General features: G+C 40.4%; 1 protein-coding gene across 2 annotated transcripts in view; it reads right to left on the reverse strand.

Annotated features, from left to right (window-relative positions):
• Nucleotides 1-4,941: 4,941 nt before the first annotated feature.
• Nucleotides 4,942-22,888, reverse strand: part of casd1 (CAS1 domain containing 1) — a 100,564-nt gene continuing 82,617 nt past the window's right edge. The window contains exons 14-18 of one of the 2 annotated variants that reach the window (XM_068009923.1): nucleotides 21,932-22,033; nucleotides 20,846-20,986; nucleotides 15,886-15,963; nucleotides 15,672-15,764; nucleotides 4,942-7,635 (exon numbers count right to left, since the gene is read on the reverse strand). In XM_068009923.1, coding sequence (XP_067866024.1) covers nucleotides 7,372-7,635; nucleotides 15,672-15,764; nucleotides 15,886-15,963; nucleotides 20,846-20,986; nucleotides 21,932-22,033 — 678 coding nt within the window. In that variant the 3' untranslated portion in view covers nucleotides 4,942-7,371. Of the gene's footprint in view, nucleotides 7,636-15,671; nucleotides 15,765-15,885; nucleotides 15,964-20,845; nucleotides 20,987-21,931; nucleotides 22,034-22,888 lie in introns of those variants that run through there. The other variant, XM_068009933.1, reaches the window with a different exon arrangement.

A 22,888-nucleotide genomic window follows, 5' to 3' on the forward strand; every position in this document is an offset into this window, starting at 1 on the left:
GTACTGTGAATTAAGTCTCCCAGTCTCTGGTAGTATTTTCTGACTAATTAGAATTACACAACTAGACTCGCCCATCAAGAATGGGAAGGTATTAGATGACAGCTGGCATGTGTGATAATCATATTCCAGCAAGAACTAGAAATAGAAAAGGGGGAGAAAATAAAGATAAACATATCTAGGACAAGGATGTGTTCTGTATTTTAAAAAATCACAAGGCAGAAGCTGAACTATAACATAAATAAATAGATGCATTAGTAAAAGTACAAACATTAATGTTGTAAAATGAAGTCTTCAAATTTTATTTTAAAAACCAAGTCCCCAAATTGTTTATTACATCGGAGCTTTATGCTGCAATTTGTACAACATACTGAAAATGACAAGTGTTTTACACTGTATTTGACTAAAATATTACAGAACATGAAGTGCAAACAGCATTGAAATACGTTGGGTGCACAATATATTTCAGGGTATGTTTTACTTTTCATGCAAAATCAGATTCAAATGACGAAGGAATCATAAATTAGGTCAAATCTCAAATAAATAGTCATTTAACTTCACAGATCATCCATATTTGAGACACACTTGATTTGAACATTTTTTTTTAAAATCCAGTGAAAAGATTATGTTAAACAAAAAAAAGTGTTACATTTCAGGTAGACAGTAAACAGCAAATGACAACTTAACGTACACAAATCTAATAGATGTTGTATGTACATCTGTACAACACATTTTTCAGTGGCATACTTATAGTTGAAATATACATTAGAGTACTGTGTAGATGCAACAATCTTTCTATATGCTTGTTCACTGTATTGCTGTTTAAAGGATAGCAATTGTCTAGTGGTTCAATATTTAGATTCAACAAAAGTCAATTACTTTGTATAATTTCTCAACTTCAGCACAAAAGAACAGCAATGTACAGTGTTATCATACTATCAGCGGAACAAAGACACACACAATCATGAAGACAAAGCCATCTACACTGCAGTGAACACAGCAATCTCATGCCTGAATTCAGTAATGAGGAATTATATTGGACTCGTCACTTACTGCACACATTAATGAGTTTGCCAGCATATTGGAGATTCTACATCAGACTCTCCTACTCTATTTGGCATTGGTCATAATTCTGTTTTTTATAAAAGGGACCTATTTCGAATAAACACACTGGCTCAGGTAAAATTTTATTTAATGTAGTGAAGAATGTTTTTTCAGTTATGTAAGTTGTAATCTTTCCTAGCTGTTCATAAATGTCACATTGTTGTGAAAATGACTGGGAACTCATACAGCCGCCATTTTCAAACTTGCATATCAAAAATTTCAATGCATACTCAAATATGTTGCAAGCACTAAGTTTTTTTTAAAAAAAGGAACAAAATATAAATTCCAGTTCAATAATTTTGATCACAGACCCTAATTCAGAACAGAAATATTTTGGAAAAAAAGCAATTTTAAAAAGCATCTATCGACCTGGGACATAGACAACTTTAACCAGCTTTTAGACCAAAAAAACCCTGAACTTACTTCTTTGTAATTGGACTACATTGCGAAGAGTGTCTCTAATTGATAGAGTTCGTCCATAAAAGAAAAAGATTGCTTCATTTATTTGAGAATCAATCACATCATTGAACAAGTTACAAATAAGACCATCACTTCTATTGCATACCAAGAATTAAACTTAAACTGAATTTCAACTCATCAAAAGTTGTAGACAGATAAAGCAAAGGAATTAATTCAGCATTTAATTATCTTGATCTATTGCATTTTTAAAAAATTGTTTGCCACAATGTTTTTATTGCATGTCAACAATTTCTACTTCATCTTTAGCCACACTAACACATGCTGTAAGAACTGAAATAGCATGTAATAATTTACAATCAAAACATGTTCTGAGCAGCAAGGGAGTTGGCAACATTTATGCATTTTAAATTATTTGGAAGCTACACAAAAGCCTCGTTTTGTTTCTAGATCAATGTCTTTAGGTCAAGTATCACATGGCAGAACTGCTATACCTTCCAAACTATTTGACTGTGTATTTGCTACTGCCTGAGAACTTGTATTTTTTGTGCTGCTGCAAAAGACTTCAAACATACAAAGAGATCAAAATTACAAGGTAGTGATAGGCCTTGCCAATTTCCAGGTTGAAACTTGGACCTCAAATATTAAAACGTTTATTAAAATATCCACAATTGCTGTAATTTGTGAAACCTGTACAGTGAGCAAGATATGGCCAGATATTCATAATGAAATGTTTTAATACTTATATGATTGTATTCATCCAAAATATAAAAAGATCTTTAAACATATAGCCCATTTCTCAAGCTTTTAAAAAGCACAAAAAAAATCCTGTTTTCTGCTTTCATTTGAATATTAATTAACACTGTCATTTGAATTTACATTGCGCACCCCAATAAGGTGCCACAAAGATGTTTTCTGACATGTGGATTTAGTTTGTGAAAAGGATTTGCCTGTATTGGTTTGATGAATTCACTCAGACTATGTCCCTCACAACAGACCATTGTAGTTATTTTAAAATACACATCTGGGTCTAATACCTAATTTATTCAAAAAATGTTTTCTTTTCAATCTATGCTTTTCTGCAATTCCTAACAGCCCCTAATAAAGCTGTAACCTGACAGGGTTCTATGTTTAACTCTATTGTTTAACTTGATTTGGATTTACTGCACAATAATCTATGCATACTACTGGACTACACAGTATAAACAGCAAAATTACACAATTTGCTTATTCTGTGTGGACAGGTTTTAGAAGTGATCAAAAAATATTCAAAGACTCTGCTTCCACCGCCTTTTCAGGAAGACAGTTCCAAAGACTCACGACCCTCAGAGAAAAAATTTCTCCTCATCTCTATCTTAAACGGTCAGCCATTTATTTTTAAACAGTGACCCCAGTTCTAGATTCTCCCACAAGAGGAAACATCCTTTCCACATCCACCCTGTCAAGACCCCTCAGGACCTGATATATTTCAATAAAGTCACCTCTTACTCTTCTAAATTCCAGCAGATAAAAGCCTAGCCCGTTCAACCTTTCCTCATAAGTCAACCTGCCCATTCCAGGTATTAGTCTAGTAAACCTTCTCTGTAATGCTTCCAACTCATTTACATCCTTCCTTAAATAAGGAGACCAATACTGTATACAGTACTCCAGATGTGGTCTCACCAATGCCAATGGATTGGAATGCTCATTTACTGGCATTTTGTGTCACACAGCATAAAACAAGTGCTGAATGCCAGCATTATCTACCTGATCTATTAAAAAAAACTAACCAAAAGGTAGAATTCAACATTCTGGCAATAGTAAACATTATGTAGATATGCAAACATTTAACAAAACAAATGCGCTTGGGATTGCACTTGGAACAGTTCTAAGTGGGACTGAAGAGGAATATTACCCTGGATCACCTAAACGAAGCAAAGAATTGCCCAGATTCCACTGCAATACAAGTGAATAACAGGAAATATCTCTTCACTATTCAGCCAATATTAAATCTCTGAAATAGGAGCCACTATATAAAAAAAAAAGTAGGAATTTCCTGTTTAGTTAAACTAGTTGCTACTAATTTTTCCACTATATTCCCTGTTGGACATGAGCTGCATAAATTTAGAGTCTTAACTTTTTTACTAACATAGGCCCATAAAAGACACTTCAAAGGAATATACCGTAACTATAACTAAACAAACTACAACGCAACTTGCAAACTATCCAGAGAAAATTATAAACTAAGCATTAACAAGTGTATTAAAATAACAGACAAATTTATGGTTTTTAGAAAGCAGCAGCTACTTATAAAACAGTTTATATTAATTTAATGTTTTCCTAGGCTTGAGGGTTTCCATGCATCTGGTGGCAACTTGCCAATTCGCCAATACCAGCTTGCCAGAAAAACTCAGTAAACATGTTTCCCTAGCAGCTGGCCTTCGAAAACATGGCAAGTTTATTTTAGGTTTACTACCTTCGGTACCAGATACACACACCAAGTGTTGGTGGCCTAGCAAAATCCAATATAGTCGAAGCAATTTAAAAGAAAAATTGAAATATGAAAACTACAAACATTCTGGAAAAGATTTAAATAACATGCATTCCTCAATCTGCTTAAGTCAGAAATATATTTATTTATGCTTAGCATAACTGGTTAGTTATTTTACATACGGCCCACAGGCTAATTAAAAATGTGTAGAAAGAAACAGACTTCAACCATTGATCCAGGTAAAATTCTTCCATACAATTTATGCGTAAACACCACTGAATGACATTGCAACTCTACAACACATTCTTAATTTTAACAGCAAAAAAAAAATCACAAGCAATTTCAGAAAGCTGCAAAACACCTTAATTTACATTAAAAAGTGAACAAAATATAACTTTGTCTGTAATGCAACATTAATTTTCACATCTCATACTACCCTGGAAATCCATCATAAATGAAACCAAGCTGTAAATGAAAACAAACATTTAAGTAAAAACAATTAGCACTAAGCTGTTTCAGGAAAAAGTTGAAAGTTTATAACCCATTGTACCTTACCACAGTCACATAGCTCCATAAGTGCAAAATCTCAAAACAAGGATTTAAATTATACGTAAAATATGCTTGACCAGCAATACTGCAAGAGCTCCAAAATATAAATGGTGCTGTCCCCAAGTGCAATACAAAGTGTCATTAAAAGATATTAACATTTGGTATTACATTAAACTGTACTTATATATTAATTTCTGTAACTGCAGGAATTTACTTGAGGCAGAATTCTGATTAAGTGCAGTAAGATCTTCAGCCAAGCAATCATTTCAAAGTTTAAAAAACACAAAAGGGCCATATCATAAAAATCACCTCAATTCTGGTGACTAGAGATACAGAAGGCTATAGAAATCATTCGCAAGCAAAAAGAAAAGCACATGCAAATAGTGAAACATTATAAACTCAAATTCATAGTGCAAAGTTTATTCAGAGCGTTAATTCTTCTTGACATTTCAGATTTTCAGAACAAAATAAAGGCTCAAGCAATTGTGGCAAACACACAAACAATAGTCTGAATTTAACTAGTGTACTAGAAATCTGACTGCATTGTGACAACATTTTACCCACTTTGACACACTTCTCTAGAAAGATTATATTCCCTAATATGTCATTTCCTTCCCCTGAGGATGCTGGGGCACAGTTCCTTGCCTATAAGGCTGTGCTTCACATGATCTTAAACAGTGAGCATTGGCAGCGTATTCAACTGTGGAGTCCTCTGTAGTGGAGTACACTTTCCAATAGAAGATACCCTATAACATTTAGCCCATCATTGCTAAGGTCAACTGTAGTATCCCCAATGAAATCAGCTAATAACTTACACAGTCAAACCTGGGGTCTTATGGTTTGGGTGTCTCAATGCTAGAGCACCTCTACCCACTTGTTTATTGGATAGCAGAAAGGGAATTTTATATGAAATCTCAGTTAATACAAGAACAAATCAAATTTTTAATCCAGATAAATTAGAATTACTATTGAGTGCTCCTGATTCACCTTTCCCAGATGGGCCAAAAGTGGTACATGCTTCAGACACTTAAGAAATTCAGTGTTTAGAACCCATTAAGAATCATATTTTTAGTCATACTGCAAGGACACATTCAATTTCCAGCATTTCTGGTTTGAAAAGTACATACTATACAACTTCAGAATATTTGTTGTGAAATATGCAGATATGCTGAAATTTGGTGGTCATTAGGCAAAGAATGAGAAAAAATAATGTACTGCAGGGTCTTAAATCAAGTCCGAAATATGTATATTTAAAGATGCTACCATGATTTCAAAGATAGCAGTAACAATGATTTATGGCACGTTGTATATAAAAAGAAATTCATAACTACTTCAAATACTTCAGTTACTTGATCTATAAAGCTAGTGAAAAAATGAAGAATTTGGCATTTACAAGTCACCTGATGGTTTCCAGTATGTTATTTTCAGAAGAATACAAATCATTTATCAAGACTGGTTAAAATCTGATAAAGTATCTTAAAATTTATTGTGGTAACATATCAATGTTTAAAAATGCATAAACAAGATACGTGTATTCAATATGGCCATTTTTCAAAAAGGAATCCAGATTCCAATAAGAGGAAGTGATTAGTGAAATGCAGTTCAAATCCGAGATTAGAAGTTATGGTGAAGCCATGAATGTGCAACATAAATCTTTAGCTCCCCTCCTTCCCATTCTTCCTATCAAACTTTTAAAATACCTAAGTAGTATGAATGTATTCATCTAATTTATTTTAATTTTACTAATGAACAAATTCTAGCACATTGTTAGTAAGTTCCAATATAATTCAATGATCCTAAAACATAACCGATCATACAAGTTGAAAAGGGTCACAAAATGTCACTGGACCTGGTGATTCAATCACGCTAGCTTAATTTACAAATCATTGGCCACTTCATTTGACAACAAAGCAAGGGTCCCTAATTAGACCAGTGTTTCAGTCTATTGACAACATTCTAGGTGTTAGGAGTTTTAAACAGATGAATTTACTTTTGCAACAGTTAACCAGTTATTCCACAAGAAGCTCATAAAAGGTTATTTTTTAAAAAAGAGAAATGTAACAGCAGTCTAATACGAGCAATGGCTAAATTTTTTTGGCAGCCCTATTTTGCCACTAATACAACACCTCAAAAGTAACAACCAGTAAGACTCTTTCAAGTGAGGGATAAATCAGTGAACAAACTCTCAAACTTTTCATTTTGCCAGTGCTCCATACAAATATTCATTCTTTAAACTGCACCGATATATGAAGTGTGAGAAAGAGTCACTTCTTTTCCATCACCACCATCAATGCAAAGGAAAATAAATGTCAAAGTCTTCGGCATCAGAAAATTGCAATTTTCAATAAATAAGGCTGGAATGAATGGGAAAAAATATGCACCATCAGGTATTTAAGACCTAACTTAAGCAGATAACTCTAATGTTTCCTTCATAAAATTAGAATAATTGCCATTTAAAAAAATTGCAGTGGAAATATGGAAAACTTGAAGTGGAACTAAAGTATCACCCAACATCTGCCCATGAAATACATCCAAAAAGAAAATCACATGAAATAGCATTTCAAAAAATGCCATATTTTCAGTAGTCATTCCATCAATCGTGCCTATGCTTATAAAAATCACCTTCAAATCAATTATATGACCAAACATTTTTATCACTTCTATATACATAAGCAATAGCTGTTTTTTTCAGATTTGATAGTGATGAATTTCACAGTGTCTCACAGATTTATGCTCCTTTCTTCCCCCCAATACACTGAATTCTTTGAGGTTATCTTTTTATAAATATGAAGGTCAAAAAGTAGGTACTTGAGCCTGCTCAGTCATTATTTCAGTTATTTGTTCAATTGTTCAACAGTTGACAATGCAAGAATCCCCAGTAAAAAAATAGCTACACACAGCAGTCTTTTCAGTGCAATGTAGTTATCTTTGGGAATGGTTATTTGTACAAGATCATTTGTGATCTGAGAGATTTCATGAGCAACTAGCACAAAAATAAAAGTGCTGACGATGATATTGAGCACTGGGTTGCCAGGAATGAGTATGAGGATTCCTTTGGTATCTGCTGCAAGCCAGATGTGGTACTGGCATATGAAGAGCTGAAAGAAAAAAAGTTTCAATATGTATTGTAATACAAGCTGGTATAATATACAGTCACTTCAAAACTTTAACAAGACCAACTTTCCATATTATTCATGTTCTATTCTGTTGGAAAGCATAAGCTACTTTGAATGTACTAATCAGCTCATACAAAAGCAAAATACAGCGGATAATGGAAATCTGAAATAAAAACAGAAAATGCTGGATCTACTCAGCAGGGGGTCAGGCAGCATCTGTGGAGAAAGAAACAGATCATAGACGTGAAACATTAACTAACGATAGCTCACCAACCTGAAAAAGTTAACTCTATTCTTCTCTTCACAGATGCTGCCTGATCTAAGTATTTCCAGCAATTTTGTTTTTATTACTCATCAATTCAACTGCATTAAATTTATACTCTATCAAAAACTAGGATACACTTGAAATAGTGACTCCTAACAACGCAGCCAAGTGCCAACGTCATCAGTGCGTTCCCAGATGCGCAGATCGGTTTCTTCCTGCCAGTGTGGTGCTGCGTATGCACAGCCTATGTCAGCACCCAGCTTACCAGGACTAATTTGTGCATGCGCTCTAAAACGTCATTGTGTGCTGGAACAGGGCTGCTCGCTCCCGGCCTCGCTGCTTCCCCCCCTCAGATACTCACTCCCGGCCTCGTCACTTCCCCACCTCGGCCGCTCATACCCCGTTTCATCAAACTACCAGTCCCCACCCCAGCAGCTTGGTCCAGGCCTCACTGCTTCTTCCCCTCGTCAAACTCTCCCTGCCCCAAGAAGCAGCGGGGACAGAGCGGCCGAAGGACAAGATTAGGAGCAAGTGGCTGAGAGAAGGCAGTGGCGAGGCGGGGAGCAGAAGGGCATGGGAGGGAGCAGCGAAGAGAATCGTGGTGGTAGAAGGGAGCGGGGTACTGTTGGGGGTGGGATGGAGGCGGCGATCATAGCCACTGAGAGGGTTTGGGTTTAATTTGCTTTTTGAGATAAATTGAGCAGCGCCATCTTTATTACTGGCAGCTGCCTTGACAGAGTGACGTTTCAGTGGATGAGTTTGTATTTGCACATGTGCCAGTACTGCGCCACGTAGTGGTTGCCTTGTCAGCAAACGCAACCTTTATCAATACGCCTCATGTTTCAAATTAAGTTACCATAAGTCATGGACAGTTCTGTTAAATGCTCACATCCCCAGGATTAATTCATGTTTCCTTTCATATGCTGACTGGCCCTGCTGTACATTTCTAGCATTTTTTTTTTATTTCAAATTTTCTGCGCACACATAAAAAAAAAATCAAGGTTTGCTTGCTTTTCAATTTAGTGAAACTCCCTTTCATCATGTCTCCATATGTTTTACAGCCACTGAATTACTACCAAAGTACAGGCATTGCTGTTCTGCAGCTAATTACAGAAGTGCAGTTCTACAAATGACTTGATAACCTATTTTTGGTGAGGTGACTGAAGGAGAATGTTGCCTTGAAACAAGAGAACTTGCTGCTCTTCAAATAATAACAAATGGACCAAGGCCTTGGCTCAATGTCTCCTCTGAAAGACAGCACCCTCCGACAATGTAGCACTGCCACAATACTGTACTGCTCTGTTGGTCTATATTGTGCTCAAGTCCCTAGGACTAAATTCATAATCGCCTGATTCAGAGGTGAGAACACTACCAACTGAACCAAACACCAGTCTGCCTATTATCTGGATGGTAAAGTGCACGTCAACATCTATTACTATTAGTAGAAACATATTTAGAAATTTAGGGGGCTAAATCAGATAGTCGCCGAAAACATGCATGTGGTTCATAATTGCTTTATTGCTGTGCATGGCCAATTTGTCTAAGTGCGTGAGTCACTTAAGTTTTTTTTCATGACTGCGCATGTTGAGTACTTTAACAGAGCCAACTTGTGCGTGGAAGGTTTTGGATTGCTACATAGCCTAGAGGCAATATTGCTCATAATGCAGATTACCCCATGCTCATTCTATGTGATGCAGGCAGAACTTCAACTTCGTGCTGCCTGCTCATTGCTATGATTGTAGAATGCAGCCAGCACTAAATGCACTGTTGAATGGCTGCACAGTAGGGTGTCTAAAATAGAGAGGGGCAAGCACATGTTTAAGCTTCCCTGCACTATTTAAAGTCACCCTGCACCTCTTGAAGTAGAGGTACAGGTGCTGGAAGTCCTTGTACAAGTCGTTCAGTAAAAGACCGAATTACAGCACAACGTGGGACAGACCATACTCCAAGGCTCTTGGGCACTGCACTGGAGACCTTGGTGGAAAAAGTGAAAAATAGAAGTGCTGCATCCACAGGGGGCCCTCCAGAGAAATGTTCAGAAAACAGTTGGACCAAACAGCCAGATAGTCAAGCCGCGAGTACCTGGATACAGTGCGACAAGAAGTTCAATGACCTCGCACGAGTGGTCGCCAGTTAATTCACCTCCAAATGCCATATCCCATCAACTGCACCACTCGCCTCAGACACCGCTCAGTGCACCACCCAACCCACCACCACCCCCCCCCCCCCACCTCTCACCTACCAAGAATCTCCATCAGAACTCTTACCCAACATTCATAGCTACTCCTCACCTTACATACCTAGCACTGCTGCAAGCCTCATACTCATATCTTAGACTTTCAAACACAGCCAGCTATGCTACAATGACAGCCACATCACTCAAAAAGACTGCACCACACTCACTGACACACAGTTACCTTGTCCTGCAAAAGGGGGATAACAACCAGAGGCAACAGAAGCTTTTTATAAATTAGTTCACAGGATGTGGGCCAGCATTTATTGCCCATTCCTAATTGCCTGTGAGCTGCCACCTTGAACTGCCACAGACCATGTGGCATAGGTACACCCACAGTGCTGTTAGGTTGTGAGTTCCAAGATTTTGACCCAATGACTTTGAAGAAACAGTGATATAGTTTCAAGTCAGGATGGTATGCAACTTGGAGGGGAACTTGCAGGTGGCGGCGTTTCCATGTGCCTGCTTCCCTTATTCTTCTGGGCAGCAGAGGTCTCGGGTGGGGGGGGTCACGACCACCCCATTTCCAACCTCCCTTTCCTCTCCAAAGTCCTTGAATGTGCTGTTGTTTCCAAAATTCATGCCCATCTTTCCCATAGTTCCATGTTTGAATCCTTCCAATCAGGTTTTCAGCTCGGCAACAGTACTGAATCGTCCATATTAAAGTCACAAATGGCATTCTTTGCAACAGGGATAATGATAAATGATCCCTTCTTGATCCTGCTACAGCTTTTGACATTGTTGACTAGAACGTCCTCCTCCAACACCTCTTCTTTGCACCACAGCGTCCTCCTCGAATGCCTCTTCTCCATTGTCCAGCTGGGGGGCAACTGCCCTAACTTGGTTCCATTCATATCTACCTAATCGTAGCCAGAAAATCTCCTGCTATGGCTTCACTTCCCAAAATCTCTTATCTATCCTTGGCCTCCTACTCATCTACACATTACCCCTCAGCGTTATCATTCCAACGACAGCAAGTTCCACATGTATGCTGACACTACTCAGCTTTACCTCAACACCACCTCCCCTTTGACTCCTCGACTGTCTGATTCGTCATTGCTTGCCCTATATCCAATATTAGATGAGCAGAAATTTCCTCCAATTATATTTTGGAAAGATTGAAAATACTGTCTTTGGTTCCTACCACAAACTCTGTTCCCTCTCCATTTCCATCCCTGGCCTTAATCTGACGAAGTCCATTTGCAATTTGGTGTTGTGTTTGATCCTGAGATGAGTTTCCGACCACACATCCCTACCATCACCAAGACTACCTATTTCCACCTCTGTAACATCACTTGCCTCTGACCCTGCCTCAACTCATCTGCTGCCGAAACCCTCATCCATGCCTTTGACACCTCTAGACTTGATAATTCCAATGTCCTCCTGGCCGGCCATATATCTTCCACCCAACATATATTTAGGCTCATCCAAAACTCTGCTGCCCGTATCCTAATTCGCTCCAAATCTCGTTCACCCATCACCCCATGCTTGCTTATTTTCACTGGCTCCCTCCATCAAACAACAGCTCAATTTCAAAATCCTTATCCTTACTTTCACAAATCTCTCCATGGCCTCACTGGTCCCTATCTGTGTAGCCTCCTCCAGCCCTTTGAGATTGCTGCACTCCTTAAACCTACCACTTTGATCAATATTTTGGTCTGTCCTGATTTCTCCTTCTGTGGCAGTGTCTAAAGTGTTATTAATTTTTTTATATAGATATGGCTCTTGTTAAGCACCTTTGGATGTTTTAATAATGCTAATTGTGCTAGTTAAATATAAATTGTTGTTGCTCCTGTTAAGTGTTGTTGTCAAGCAGCCTCGGCAAGTCGCTACAGTCCATCTTGTAGATGGTACACACTGCAGCAACAGTGCACCAGTGGTGGAGGGAGTGAATGTTTAAGGTGTCGAGCTTCTTCATTGAGTGTTGTTGGAGCTACACTCAACCAGACAAGTGGGGAGTATTCCATCACACTCCTGATTTGTGGCTTGTAGATTGTGGACAGGCTTTGTGGAGTCAGGAGAGTAACTTGCTGCAGAATACCCAGTTTCTGACCTTTTCTTGTAGCCATAGCATTTATATGGCTGGTCCAGTTATGTTTCTGGTCAATGGTAAGCACCACCCCCCGGATGTTGATGTTGGGGGATTCAGCAATGGTAATGCCAATACATGTCAAGTGGAGGTGGTTAGACTCTGTTAGAAATGGATATTGCCTGCCACCTGAGTGGCACCAATTTACTTGCCACTTATCAGCCCAAGCCAACCGATGGCTAACAGGCACACCTACATGTCCTTACCCCAATGGAGGAGATAGTACTCATCATCGTTACAGCAGCCATGGCTGAGGCCAGGGCCAGCTGTGGGGCTGAAACCACAGAAAATACCCAATACTCCTTCTCACATCCCACTTATCACACAATATCTTCTGATTTACAAGCTGCAGATGGTGTAAGTACGTATCTCTTGCTTTTCCCCACCTGTCATCACCACAATCTTACTCTCATGCCTTTTTCCTTTCATAAACCCAGGAACTGCCACCTGGCCAGGCAGTGCTGGAGGAGCAACAAGACACTGATGAGGAGGAAACACTATCATTCGATTTACCACTCTCAGCCACCAGCTCAGATACTGCCACTGTGTAATTTAGAGGATAGCTTAGAGGCAAATTCTGCAAGTGATGGGGCATCAAGCACCAAGTGATCAGCAGTCAGGGCAGGAGACAAGAGTTGAACATGTGCCATCTTGTAGGAGGAGAAGGTTGCACACGAGTTCTGCTGCAGTGGACTCCGATGAGGAGTCGATATGCACAATGAAATGCTTGGTACATTGGTAGGCTTGCCAGAAGGACTGCAGTCATCAAGGAGCATGGAGGACTCCAGCACTAACTTTACAGAGGGCTTTGTGCAGAGCTTAGAGCCAATCCTTTCATGACTGTAAGTGGCGGCCAACTCCATTTACATATTTGACCCAACCATGATGCAGTGTCTGATGGCTGATGTCTCAGTTTCTGGCTTCTGCAATGGAAGCTCAGACTTGTGTCATGAAAGCTCAAAATACTGCCATCATGGCTGTTGATACCAGTATTCGAAGGTGTCACAGCAGGCCAGCCATATGCCCCCCTACAGATTGCTAGAATAGCTGAGGCGATGTCCCAGGGGAGCGGCAGTGGCTCTGTGGACTATGCATCCACTCTCACTACCGCTTCACCTTGCTGTTGCATGTTAGCCAGCCAGTGCAGATTGCTGCCATCCACAGCAAGATGCTGCAGTCTGCAGCCGGGACAAGCCCAGAGCTGCTCAAGGTCGTCCTCCATGACTAACTGCAGTTACACCCACTGAAAGTCAGCAGCGTTCCATCAGCCATGCTGCAGCCACTGCAGTAGCACTGTGCAAAAGCACTAGGACAGGCACAAAGAGAATGCACAAGGGTGACTAGTTGGCCTCGGTATGCAGATTGGTAAGCTTTGATTCATAAATTTGGTTTGGAATGTCTCTTTTGTTTTGGCTATTATTTTTGCATTGTAGCCAAGTGAACACTGTGATGGTCAGTGAAAGATGAAAGGTAAGGTGTGGAAATGTTGGGGAACTGGAGATGCATTTACTGGCACCGTAGTCAGCTAAAATGTTCACGGATGGGCTGTTTAAGTTGCCTCCTCCCTTTTCTTCCTCCTTCACAGCTGCTTGCCATATACCTGTTGGCAAGGGCTGTCCAGTTCCTGCTGGGTAGGTTCTGAGTTACACTGTGATTATGAAATTCAATGATTGTACTTAATATTGTGTTCAGCTTGCAATGCTATTTAGCTTCAAAACACAGGGTTCCTAAGTTTCAAAATCTTTTCTGTGATAAATGCTGAGATTTCTCAAACAAGGTGCTTTAGATCCAAGTATCTGCAGTAGTATAAACGCATTTTTGTTCAATTTATTTTCTTACTAGTGAGGATAAATGGCTACATAGCCAGCTTGGTTAGCTGCCCAATAGTATTTGGATCAGAAATGGTATTAAGAGTTTCTTTTAACAATGTGAAAGTCTTGTGCACTGTGGCAGTGAGGCATTCTGCATTTCCACAAAGGGAGGAAGGAAAGGAAAGAAGGGAAGGGAAAAGGGTGGGGTGGGGGGGGGTGGGGAAAGGGATGTATTCTTCCTGCTTTCTGATTGCTAAACACATGTACGATAGACCATAATTAGCAAGAGCCAATCAAATCTCAGTAATAGAAAAAATGGGTTGCAAGAGACGGATCCCCAATCTTCCCTCATCTGGTGATTTCTGTTTGTTCAAGTTCAAAGCACTGCAAGTTCACTCTACACCTAGCTTACAGCGATGCCCCTCAGCCTGACTCCCATCCCTTGCCACCTGTAACACCACAGAAAATCTACTGATTTTTAAGTTTTATTGCCTTTTCAAAACTTAAGGAATGCACTTAAAGAATTTGGAATCATGAATCAGAACCACAATTTATGAAATTACTAACAATCTATAAAACATGTTTAGCGGCCTCAACATTTCAAAGGTATAGCAACAGGAGGGAATGCTGTGAGCCTGTCAAGTGATGTCATGTCAAATTAGAGGGCCACCTGAAGGAAAAAGCCCATAAAGGTTGAGAGGTGGGTTGGGGTGTTGGTGAAGGTGGCGCAGTGGCAGGAAGGGGAAGAACAAAAGCAAAATCACATTACAAAACCATTTTGCTGAACAGTGGCAGTTACCTAGCACCCACCCCACTGAGGCAAACTCACTTGCCCCTCATCCCATCTCTCCCGCTGTCATTCATCACTCTCCCAGCTATACATAGCTTACCTCTCCATTCCTCCCCTCCTTCTCAGCTCACCCTCCTCCTCTTCCTTTCCAACCCCATGTCTTTTGCTACATCCCTCTTCTCTTTCGTTCATTGGATGTACTCTGTCTGGCCCAGTGCCCCTATTCACCTCCAACTGCCTCCTCTCATCTTGTCCACCATGGTTTAATACTTCAATTGTGTGTCAGCCGTGGATTAGTTGGTAGCACTCTTGCCTCTGACTCGAAGGTTCTGGGTTCAAGTCCCAATCCAGAAATTCAGCACAAAAAAAAAACCCAAGGCTGACGCTCCAGTTCAGTACTGAGGGACTGCTGCACCGTTGGAGGTGCTGTTTTTTGGATGAAACATTAAACCAAGGCCCCAGCTGCTCTATCAGTTGGATGTCAACGATCATGGCATTATTTTGATGAAGAGCAGGGGAGTTATCTTCAGTGTCCCATCCAATATTTATCCTTCAATCAACATTACGAAAACAGATTATCTGGTCAGGATCACATAGCTCTTTGTGGGAGCTTGCTGTGTGCAAATTGGTTGCCACCTTTCCTTTACTTCATTGGCTGTAAAGAGCTTTGACATGTCTGGTGGTCATGAAAGGCACTATATAAATGCAACTTTTTTTCCCTCTAACTCCACTTGCCATTGAATAGGAATGCCATGGAAGTTCAACTCATTTTTAAACTCTCAGAACTCAACTCCCTCAAAGTTAACTTACACATTGTATGGGCCACTTACCTCCAAGGAAATCTTGCCAAACCAGGCAAAAAAGGAACTGTACACAGAACGAACATAACCAGGAATATTCCTAATAAGAACGAAGGACAAGATCTGGAAAAAAACGTTTGAGGACTGTGATAAGAAATACCATGTATTGCATACATACATATATAGCAAATATAAATTTACAGCACACTTTAATCCTGAATCAAAAATAAAGGGAAATAAATACCTGCAACACAGAGAAGTAAGGATGAAGCTCATTGCACTCAGTTTTGTTTTTACAACTGGCACACCATATTGAATAGGTCTGTGTAAACAAGATTAGGTATTTATTTGTTGCCAATACACACACACAGAAAAAAGGACAAGTTGTTATGCACATGATAATCTACTATTCAGTTGAAGTTGATCTCTGTCTGTATACATACTAATTTGCTACTCTATGCAATAAAGTAAACATTCAGAAAATAAGTTCACAAGTTGCTACTTATTGAAATATAATGCTAAATGAGAGAACACTACTTATAAATTTGGTTCAAATCTCAACATGTCAAATAATTCTCAAAAAAAAACTTAGTGACCTCAAGGGAAATCTGCAAGGTGATTGGTTGGGTAAGTAACAACTGTTAGTCAATTTAAATAGCTAAAAAAAAGGGGAAAGTTGTTTTTTTTTAAAAAAAAAGACCTCGTGATAAAGTGAGTACTACTAGTGTGTTTTCTTTTAATTAGTGTAATTTCGATAGTAGTGGGTAGTGTTTGGAGTAGAACAAGGCCCCCCTACTGTAATTAGCATTTTTTTTTTAAATTAAGGGAGTAACTAATTAATCTAAAGGTAAATCATGGCAGGAGAGCTCGCACCCGTGATATGCTCCTCCTGCATTATATGGGAGATCAGGCACGCTTCCAGTGTCCCCGATGACCATGTGTGCAGGAAATGTATCCAGCTGCAGCCACTGGCTACCCGCATTACAGATGGAGCTGCGGGTTGATTCACTGTGGAGCATCCGTGATGCTGAGGACGTCATGGATAGCACATTTAGCGAGGTGCTCACATGGCAGATAATGGATGCATAGGCAGACAAGGAATGGGTGACCACCAGGTGTAGTAGTAGCCGCAGGCAGGTAGTGCAGGAGTCCCCTGTGGCCATCCCCCTCTCAAACAGATAGATCACCTTGGATACTGTTTGTGGCACCACGGATGGCTCTGCTGCACAGCAGGGAAGGAAAAGGAATGGAAGAGCTATAGTGATAGGGGATTCTATCGTAAGGGGTACAGATAGGTGCTTCTGTGGCTGAAAATGTGACTCCAGGATGGAACGTTGCCTCCCTGGTGTTAGGGTCAAGGATGTTACAGAGCAGCTGCAGGACATTCTGAAGGGGGTGAACAGAGGTCGTGGCACACATTGGTACCAACAACATAGGTAAAAAGAGGGATGAGGTCCTGCAACAAGAATTTAGGGAGCTAGGTAGCAGATTAAAAAGCAGGACCTCAAAGGTTGTAATCTCTGGATTACTCCCAGTGCCACATGCTAATGAGTGTGGAATAGGAGGATAGAGCAGATGAATGCGTGGCTGAAGAGATGGTGCAGGAGGGAGGGCTTTAATTTCCTGGATCATTGGGTCTGTTTCTGGCAAAGGTGGGACCTGTACAAGTTGGAAAGGTTGCACCCGAACTGGAATGGAACCAACATCCTTGCTGGGAGGTTTGCTAGTGCTGTTGCCGTAGGGTGGTGGTTTAAACTAATTTGGCAGGGGAATGGGATACAGAGTGGAGGTACAGTAGGGGGTGATGCTCAAATATAGAAGAGAAACTAAGTCAGTCTGGAAGGCAGAGCAAATATTGATCTGTTAAGGCACAAGGGAGAAATGCAAGGTTGGACTGTATCTATTTTAATGCAAGGAGTCTTACTAGTAAGGGAGATGAATTGAGGGTGCTGATTAGCACATGGGATTTTGATATTGTTGCTATCACAGAGACATGGTTGAGGGAGGGGCAGGACTGGCAGCTCAATATTCCAGGGTATAGAATCTTCAGGTGTGACAGGGGAGGGGATAAAATAGGTGGCATTGCACTATTGATCAGTGAGTCAATTACTGCAGTAAGGAGGGATGATATCTTAGAAGGCTCTTCAAATGAGGTCATATGGGTAGAACTTAAAAACAAAATGGAGGCAATCACTTGGCTGGGAGTGAATGACAGGCCTCCAAATAGTCATGGAGAGATAGAGGAGCAGATATGTAGGCAAATCTCAGAGGTGTAAAAATAATAGGGTAATAATAGTAGGGGATTTCAATTTACCTAATATCAACTGGGATAGTCTTGGTGTAAGAGGCTTAAAGGGGGCGGAATTCTTAAAATGCATACAGGAGAGCTTTTTGAGCCAGTATGTAGAAAGTCTTACAAGAGAAGGAGCAGTACTGGACCTAATCTTAGGGAATGAAGCTGGACAAGTGGTAGAAGTGTCAGTGGGGGAGCTTTTCGGGGATAGCGACCATAACTCTGCAAGATTTAAGGTAGTTACGGAAAAGGACAAAGACGGGCCGGAAATAAAGGTACTGAATTGGGTGAAGGCTGATTTCAATATGATAAAACAGGATCTGGCCAGAGTGGACTGGGAGCAGCTACTTGTAGGAAGGTCTACATCAGACCAGTGGGAGTCAAAAAGGAAATAGTGAGGGTTCAGAGCGAACATATACCCGTTAAGGTGAAGGGGAGGACCAACAAGTCCAAGGGACCCTGGATGTCAAGGGATATCGAGGATTGGATCAGAAAAAAAAAGGAGACTGATGGCAGATTCTGAGCACTGAAAACAGTGGAGGCACCAGAGAATAGCAAGTGTAGGGGGGTATTAAAAAAAGTAATTAGGAGAGTGAAGAGGGGACATGAAAAAACACTGGCGGGCAAGATCAAGGAAGATCCTAAAGGTGTTTTCTAAGTATATTAAGGGCAAGAGGATAATCAGGGAAAGAGTGGGGCCAATAGGGACCAAAGTGGCAATCTGTGTGTGGAGCCGGAAGACACAGACGAGGTTTTAAATGCATCTGTGCTCACTATGGAGAAGGAGGATGTAGGTGCAGAGATCAGGGAGGGGGATTGTGATATACTTGAACATATTAGCATTGAAAAGGAGGAAGTATTAGCTGTTTTAGAGGGCTTAAAAATGGATAAATCCCCAGGACCAGATGAGATGTATCCCAGGCTGTTATGTGCGGCAAGGGAGGAGATTGCAGGGGCTCCAACACAAATTTTCAAAACCCCTCTGGCCACAGGAGAGATACCAGAGGACTGGAGGGCAGCGAATGTGGTGCCATTATTCAAGAAGGGTAGCAGGAATAAACCAGGCACGGACACGATGGGTCGAAGGGCCTGTTTCTGTGTTGTATAACTCTATGACTCTATGTTCCCCCTGCCTCAAGATGTTTTCTTCTCACCCCTCTAAGTTCCCTCTGCATCCTTCATTCACTGACCAATACAGGAGGCAGATGAGCTATTCGCAGGCCAACACCTGTCCCATAATTGCTCTTCTGATGAACAGAGGGCTAGTATGGATTGATTTAGAATTTTTCTCCTCCCACAGGGGAAATGCTTCCATTTGGTGCCTTAAGTGCCCTGGTGCACATTGAGGTCATCCATTCAAAAGATGCCAATAAAGGATTTTTCGATGTCAACTAAATACTCTTTTCAGCTGCCTGTGAAGTACTGTTTTTATTTCAGACCTCTATGGAAGATGCAGGAGCATAGGTGTGAAAGAGGAGGATAAAGGAAGGTGGCTGGCTGCAGTGACAAGAGAAGAGAAGGGGGGTTGGGAACATCAAGAGCAAAGTGGGTGGGTGGGAGAGGGTGCTAAGTTTTACCTTCTCTGTCCCTGGGGCTCAGTTTTTCTAAGTGGCTGTAGTTTAGGATGATTTTCCTTCCACTGAGGGCTATAATTTTGGTCAGTATTGAGTGATTAAGAACATTTTTTAGTTACGGTGGAGAGGGTTACTGCAACCACCACCCCCCAAAGCCTGGTTTCTTTCAGTAAAGGGACCAGGGTGAAGGTTGATGACGATGTATTTATCTGCTGGGCCTGATTTCACTATGAATGGGCTAGAATTTCCATTTTTGGGAGGCATTCTGTCAGGGCGATAAGCACAGTCTTGCAGTCAGGATTGAGTACGCAAATTCAGCAGGATATCTGCTGTGATCCATAAGCGTCAATTACTGTTTTCCGATCTGGGAGTGCTGGCCAAGTCTGAGTTTTAAGGAAAGTACAGTTAGCTGGTAATTATGGGTAACAGAATGGCACACAACAACCCCTCATATCACTTATAGATGAGAAGTCACAGACCCAGTTCCAAAGAAAAGGCAGGTAATTGCCTGGTGTGTACCAAGATTAGAATTACCATGTGCAGATTTGCAAAATGAAGTACGGGCATGGGTAAGGATATGGCAGAGGTGGTGTATGGGGTAGAGAAGGGGTGCTCACAAAAGAAGATGGAGCCACAGCGAGAGTCTTACTGATATCCGCACGACTGAAAACTGAATATTGCTTATGATTCGTGATATTTGGAAATTTCAAAAGACTAATTTTTAAAATTCCATAAAGAGAAAAGTTTCAATATAATAATTTGTTCTGCTACTTCACTGGGTGTCTTTGTAATGGGATCACAAATCCTGATTAAAGGCACTGCATAAATGCAAGTTAGTGTATATATATATATATATATATCTATCTCACCTTTAACGTAATAAAATGCCCCAAGGTCCTTCACAGCAGTATAAAACTAATTATGACACCAAGCCACACAATGAGATATTATGTCAAATGACGAAATGCTTGATCAAACAGGTAGGTTTTAAAGAGAATCTTAAAGGAGGAAAGTGAGGTGGAGAGGTGCATGAAGGACATTCCAGAGTTCAGCCTAGGCAACAGAAGGCATGGGCACCAACGGTGGAGCGATTAAAATTAGGGATGCTCAAGAGACCAGAATTAGAGTGTAGATATCTCGGAGGGTTGTGGGGCTGGAAGAGATTACAGAGATAGGGAGGGGTAAAGCCAAGGAGGGATTTGCAAATATGCATAAAGATTGTTCTTTGTTTCTTTTACACAGAACAGCAACATACAGTTAAATCAACGTAGTATTCTCCCATTGCTGACAAAACATTTCTAATCTCATTTATCTAAATTATAATTCATCAGACTCACCAAAAATACAACTACTGATGTAAAAAGTAAGAAGGATGACATCCTAGGTGTGAACAATGTCTCTCCTTTGCCTTCAGAAAGCAGGTGACCCTTCTTTAATACACCATAAAGAAAAGCAAAGCCCATACCATGCAGGACTGCCTGTATAGAAACATAAGATTAAAGTTTAAAAAAAAGTTATATTTTAAACTACTGCATAGACAACTATCTGCTTAAAAGGACACAAAATGGTAATATCACAAACCATTTTAATCAACATAATAAGGCATGCAGAACATAGCAAAAATGATTTTATAGCAATCTGGAAAATAAAGGCACATTTTGGGTGAAAACTATAGTCTTTGTATCCAGCTCTTAACCCCTGCTGTGAATGAGCTGATAATCATAAAATCCTGTTATAACTTATTCATCATCAAATCTATATAAATGACAACTCCCCTCAAGTACACATTCTTTTCAGAAGAGGATGAAGTACACATCCATCTCAACAACTCAGTCTAATTATTTACTTTCTTTCGATAGGATCTATTTACTCTCATACATTATTAAAAAGATAAATTAAATACACAAAGTTACAAAATAAAGTAACCACAAAAGACAAATAGATTACTAATTACTACTGAAAGTATTCACCGCAAGTTATTTTTTTTCCCATTTATTTTGAAGATATGCCCTTCCCTTTCAATTTCCAATTCATAGTAATTTTTGTAATTCTTTCATGGGATGTGAACATCACTGGCAGTGTCAGCATTTGTTGCCCCTCCCTAATTGCCCTCGAGCTCAAATGATACAGGAAAAGACTAGTCTGTATTAACAGTGTAACTAATTTTAGTCATATCTATAAATTTAGATTAAGTTGTAAAAGCAAGAAAACTTTAGCCAAGTGATCCATACCTTCGGACACTGTTAATTTAACTTTTTCTACTTAAAAAAAAAACAGGCATGAGTAATAACCTGGTTGAGAAAACAAAAATACCTTAAGCTAACAATTTATTACTGAAAGAACTAAACCTTTAACATTCAGATTAATCACTGCAGCATATAACAAGAGGTTTATCATGTGACAGCTGATAAAAGGTTACATACAAAGCGATCCAACTTCCATCGAAACCACCATTCATGAAGGAATCCCTGCCACTCAAATAGCTTTGAAATTGGCCATATTGAAAATGCATTTTCAAAGGAACTCTGAAATTAACAAAAACAAACAATACTTTAGACATTTAGCACAGTATTAAGTGGGTTAAGCTTAACAATCACACACGGGGCTGAATTTTAGCAGCCCTCCGACATCGGGGGCTGTGGCGGAGGGGCCCAGAATATCCTAGCGGGAGAGGCCCAGCATGACCCCCTTATGCTGGGTATGTCCCACCCCATTTTATTGCTGGCGGCAGGACCTCGGTGTGGCCCCCACCTCCGGCAGCGGAACCCCAATTTAAATATATTAAGCGCTGCTTACCTTGCCCAATTACGCATCCTGCTGCTCATCACTCCTCAGTTCCATATTTTTCGCTGAACGGGTGGCTGTCACGTGCCATCCCATTCACGAATGAGAAGCCAGTGGGACAGAAGAGGGAGCAATCGGTGTCAGTGCAGGTAAGTCTCTGTATATCGGGGTGTGCACTCTGCATACTTGCAGGGAGGGGGAGATGAGAATATCGGGATCTCCACTCTGCATACTTGAGGGAGGTGGGAGGGGAGGTGGGATTACTGGGGCACAGCTCTGCGTACTTGAAAGGAGGTACTGCATGCCCTCATTCTGTAAAGGGAGGCTGCTCTGCATTGTTTGCGTGAGTGAGGGAGCAATGGCACTCCAGTCACCCTGTGAGTGGGGAGGGTACCAGAAATGGTAAGCATGTAAAGATTACCAGGCTGATGGGGAAATCGATGCAGCGGGTAGAATCTTGATGCGGTCATGCTGTGCCATTCTTCGTGGGAGCTAAGACGGGTAATGCCTTGCTATGCCACATAGTTGATGCATGAAAGCAACATTGCCTGCCCTAATAGGAATCTCCTAAAAAGTGAGGAATATGACATTATTTG

This window comes from Heterodontus francisci, chromosome 2 (genome assembly GCF_036365525.1).
Source record: "Heterodontus francisci isolate sHetFra1 chromosome 2, sHetFra1.hap1, whole genome shotgun sequence".
NCBI lineage: Eukaryota > Metazoa > Chordata > Chondrichthyes > Heterodontiformes > Heterodontidae > Heterodontus > Heterodontus francisci.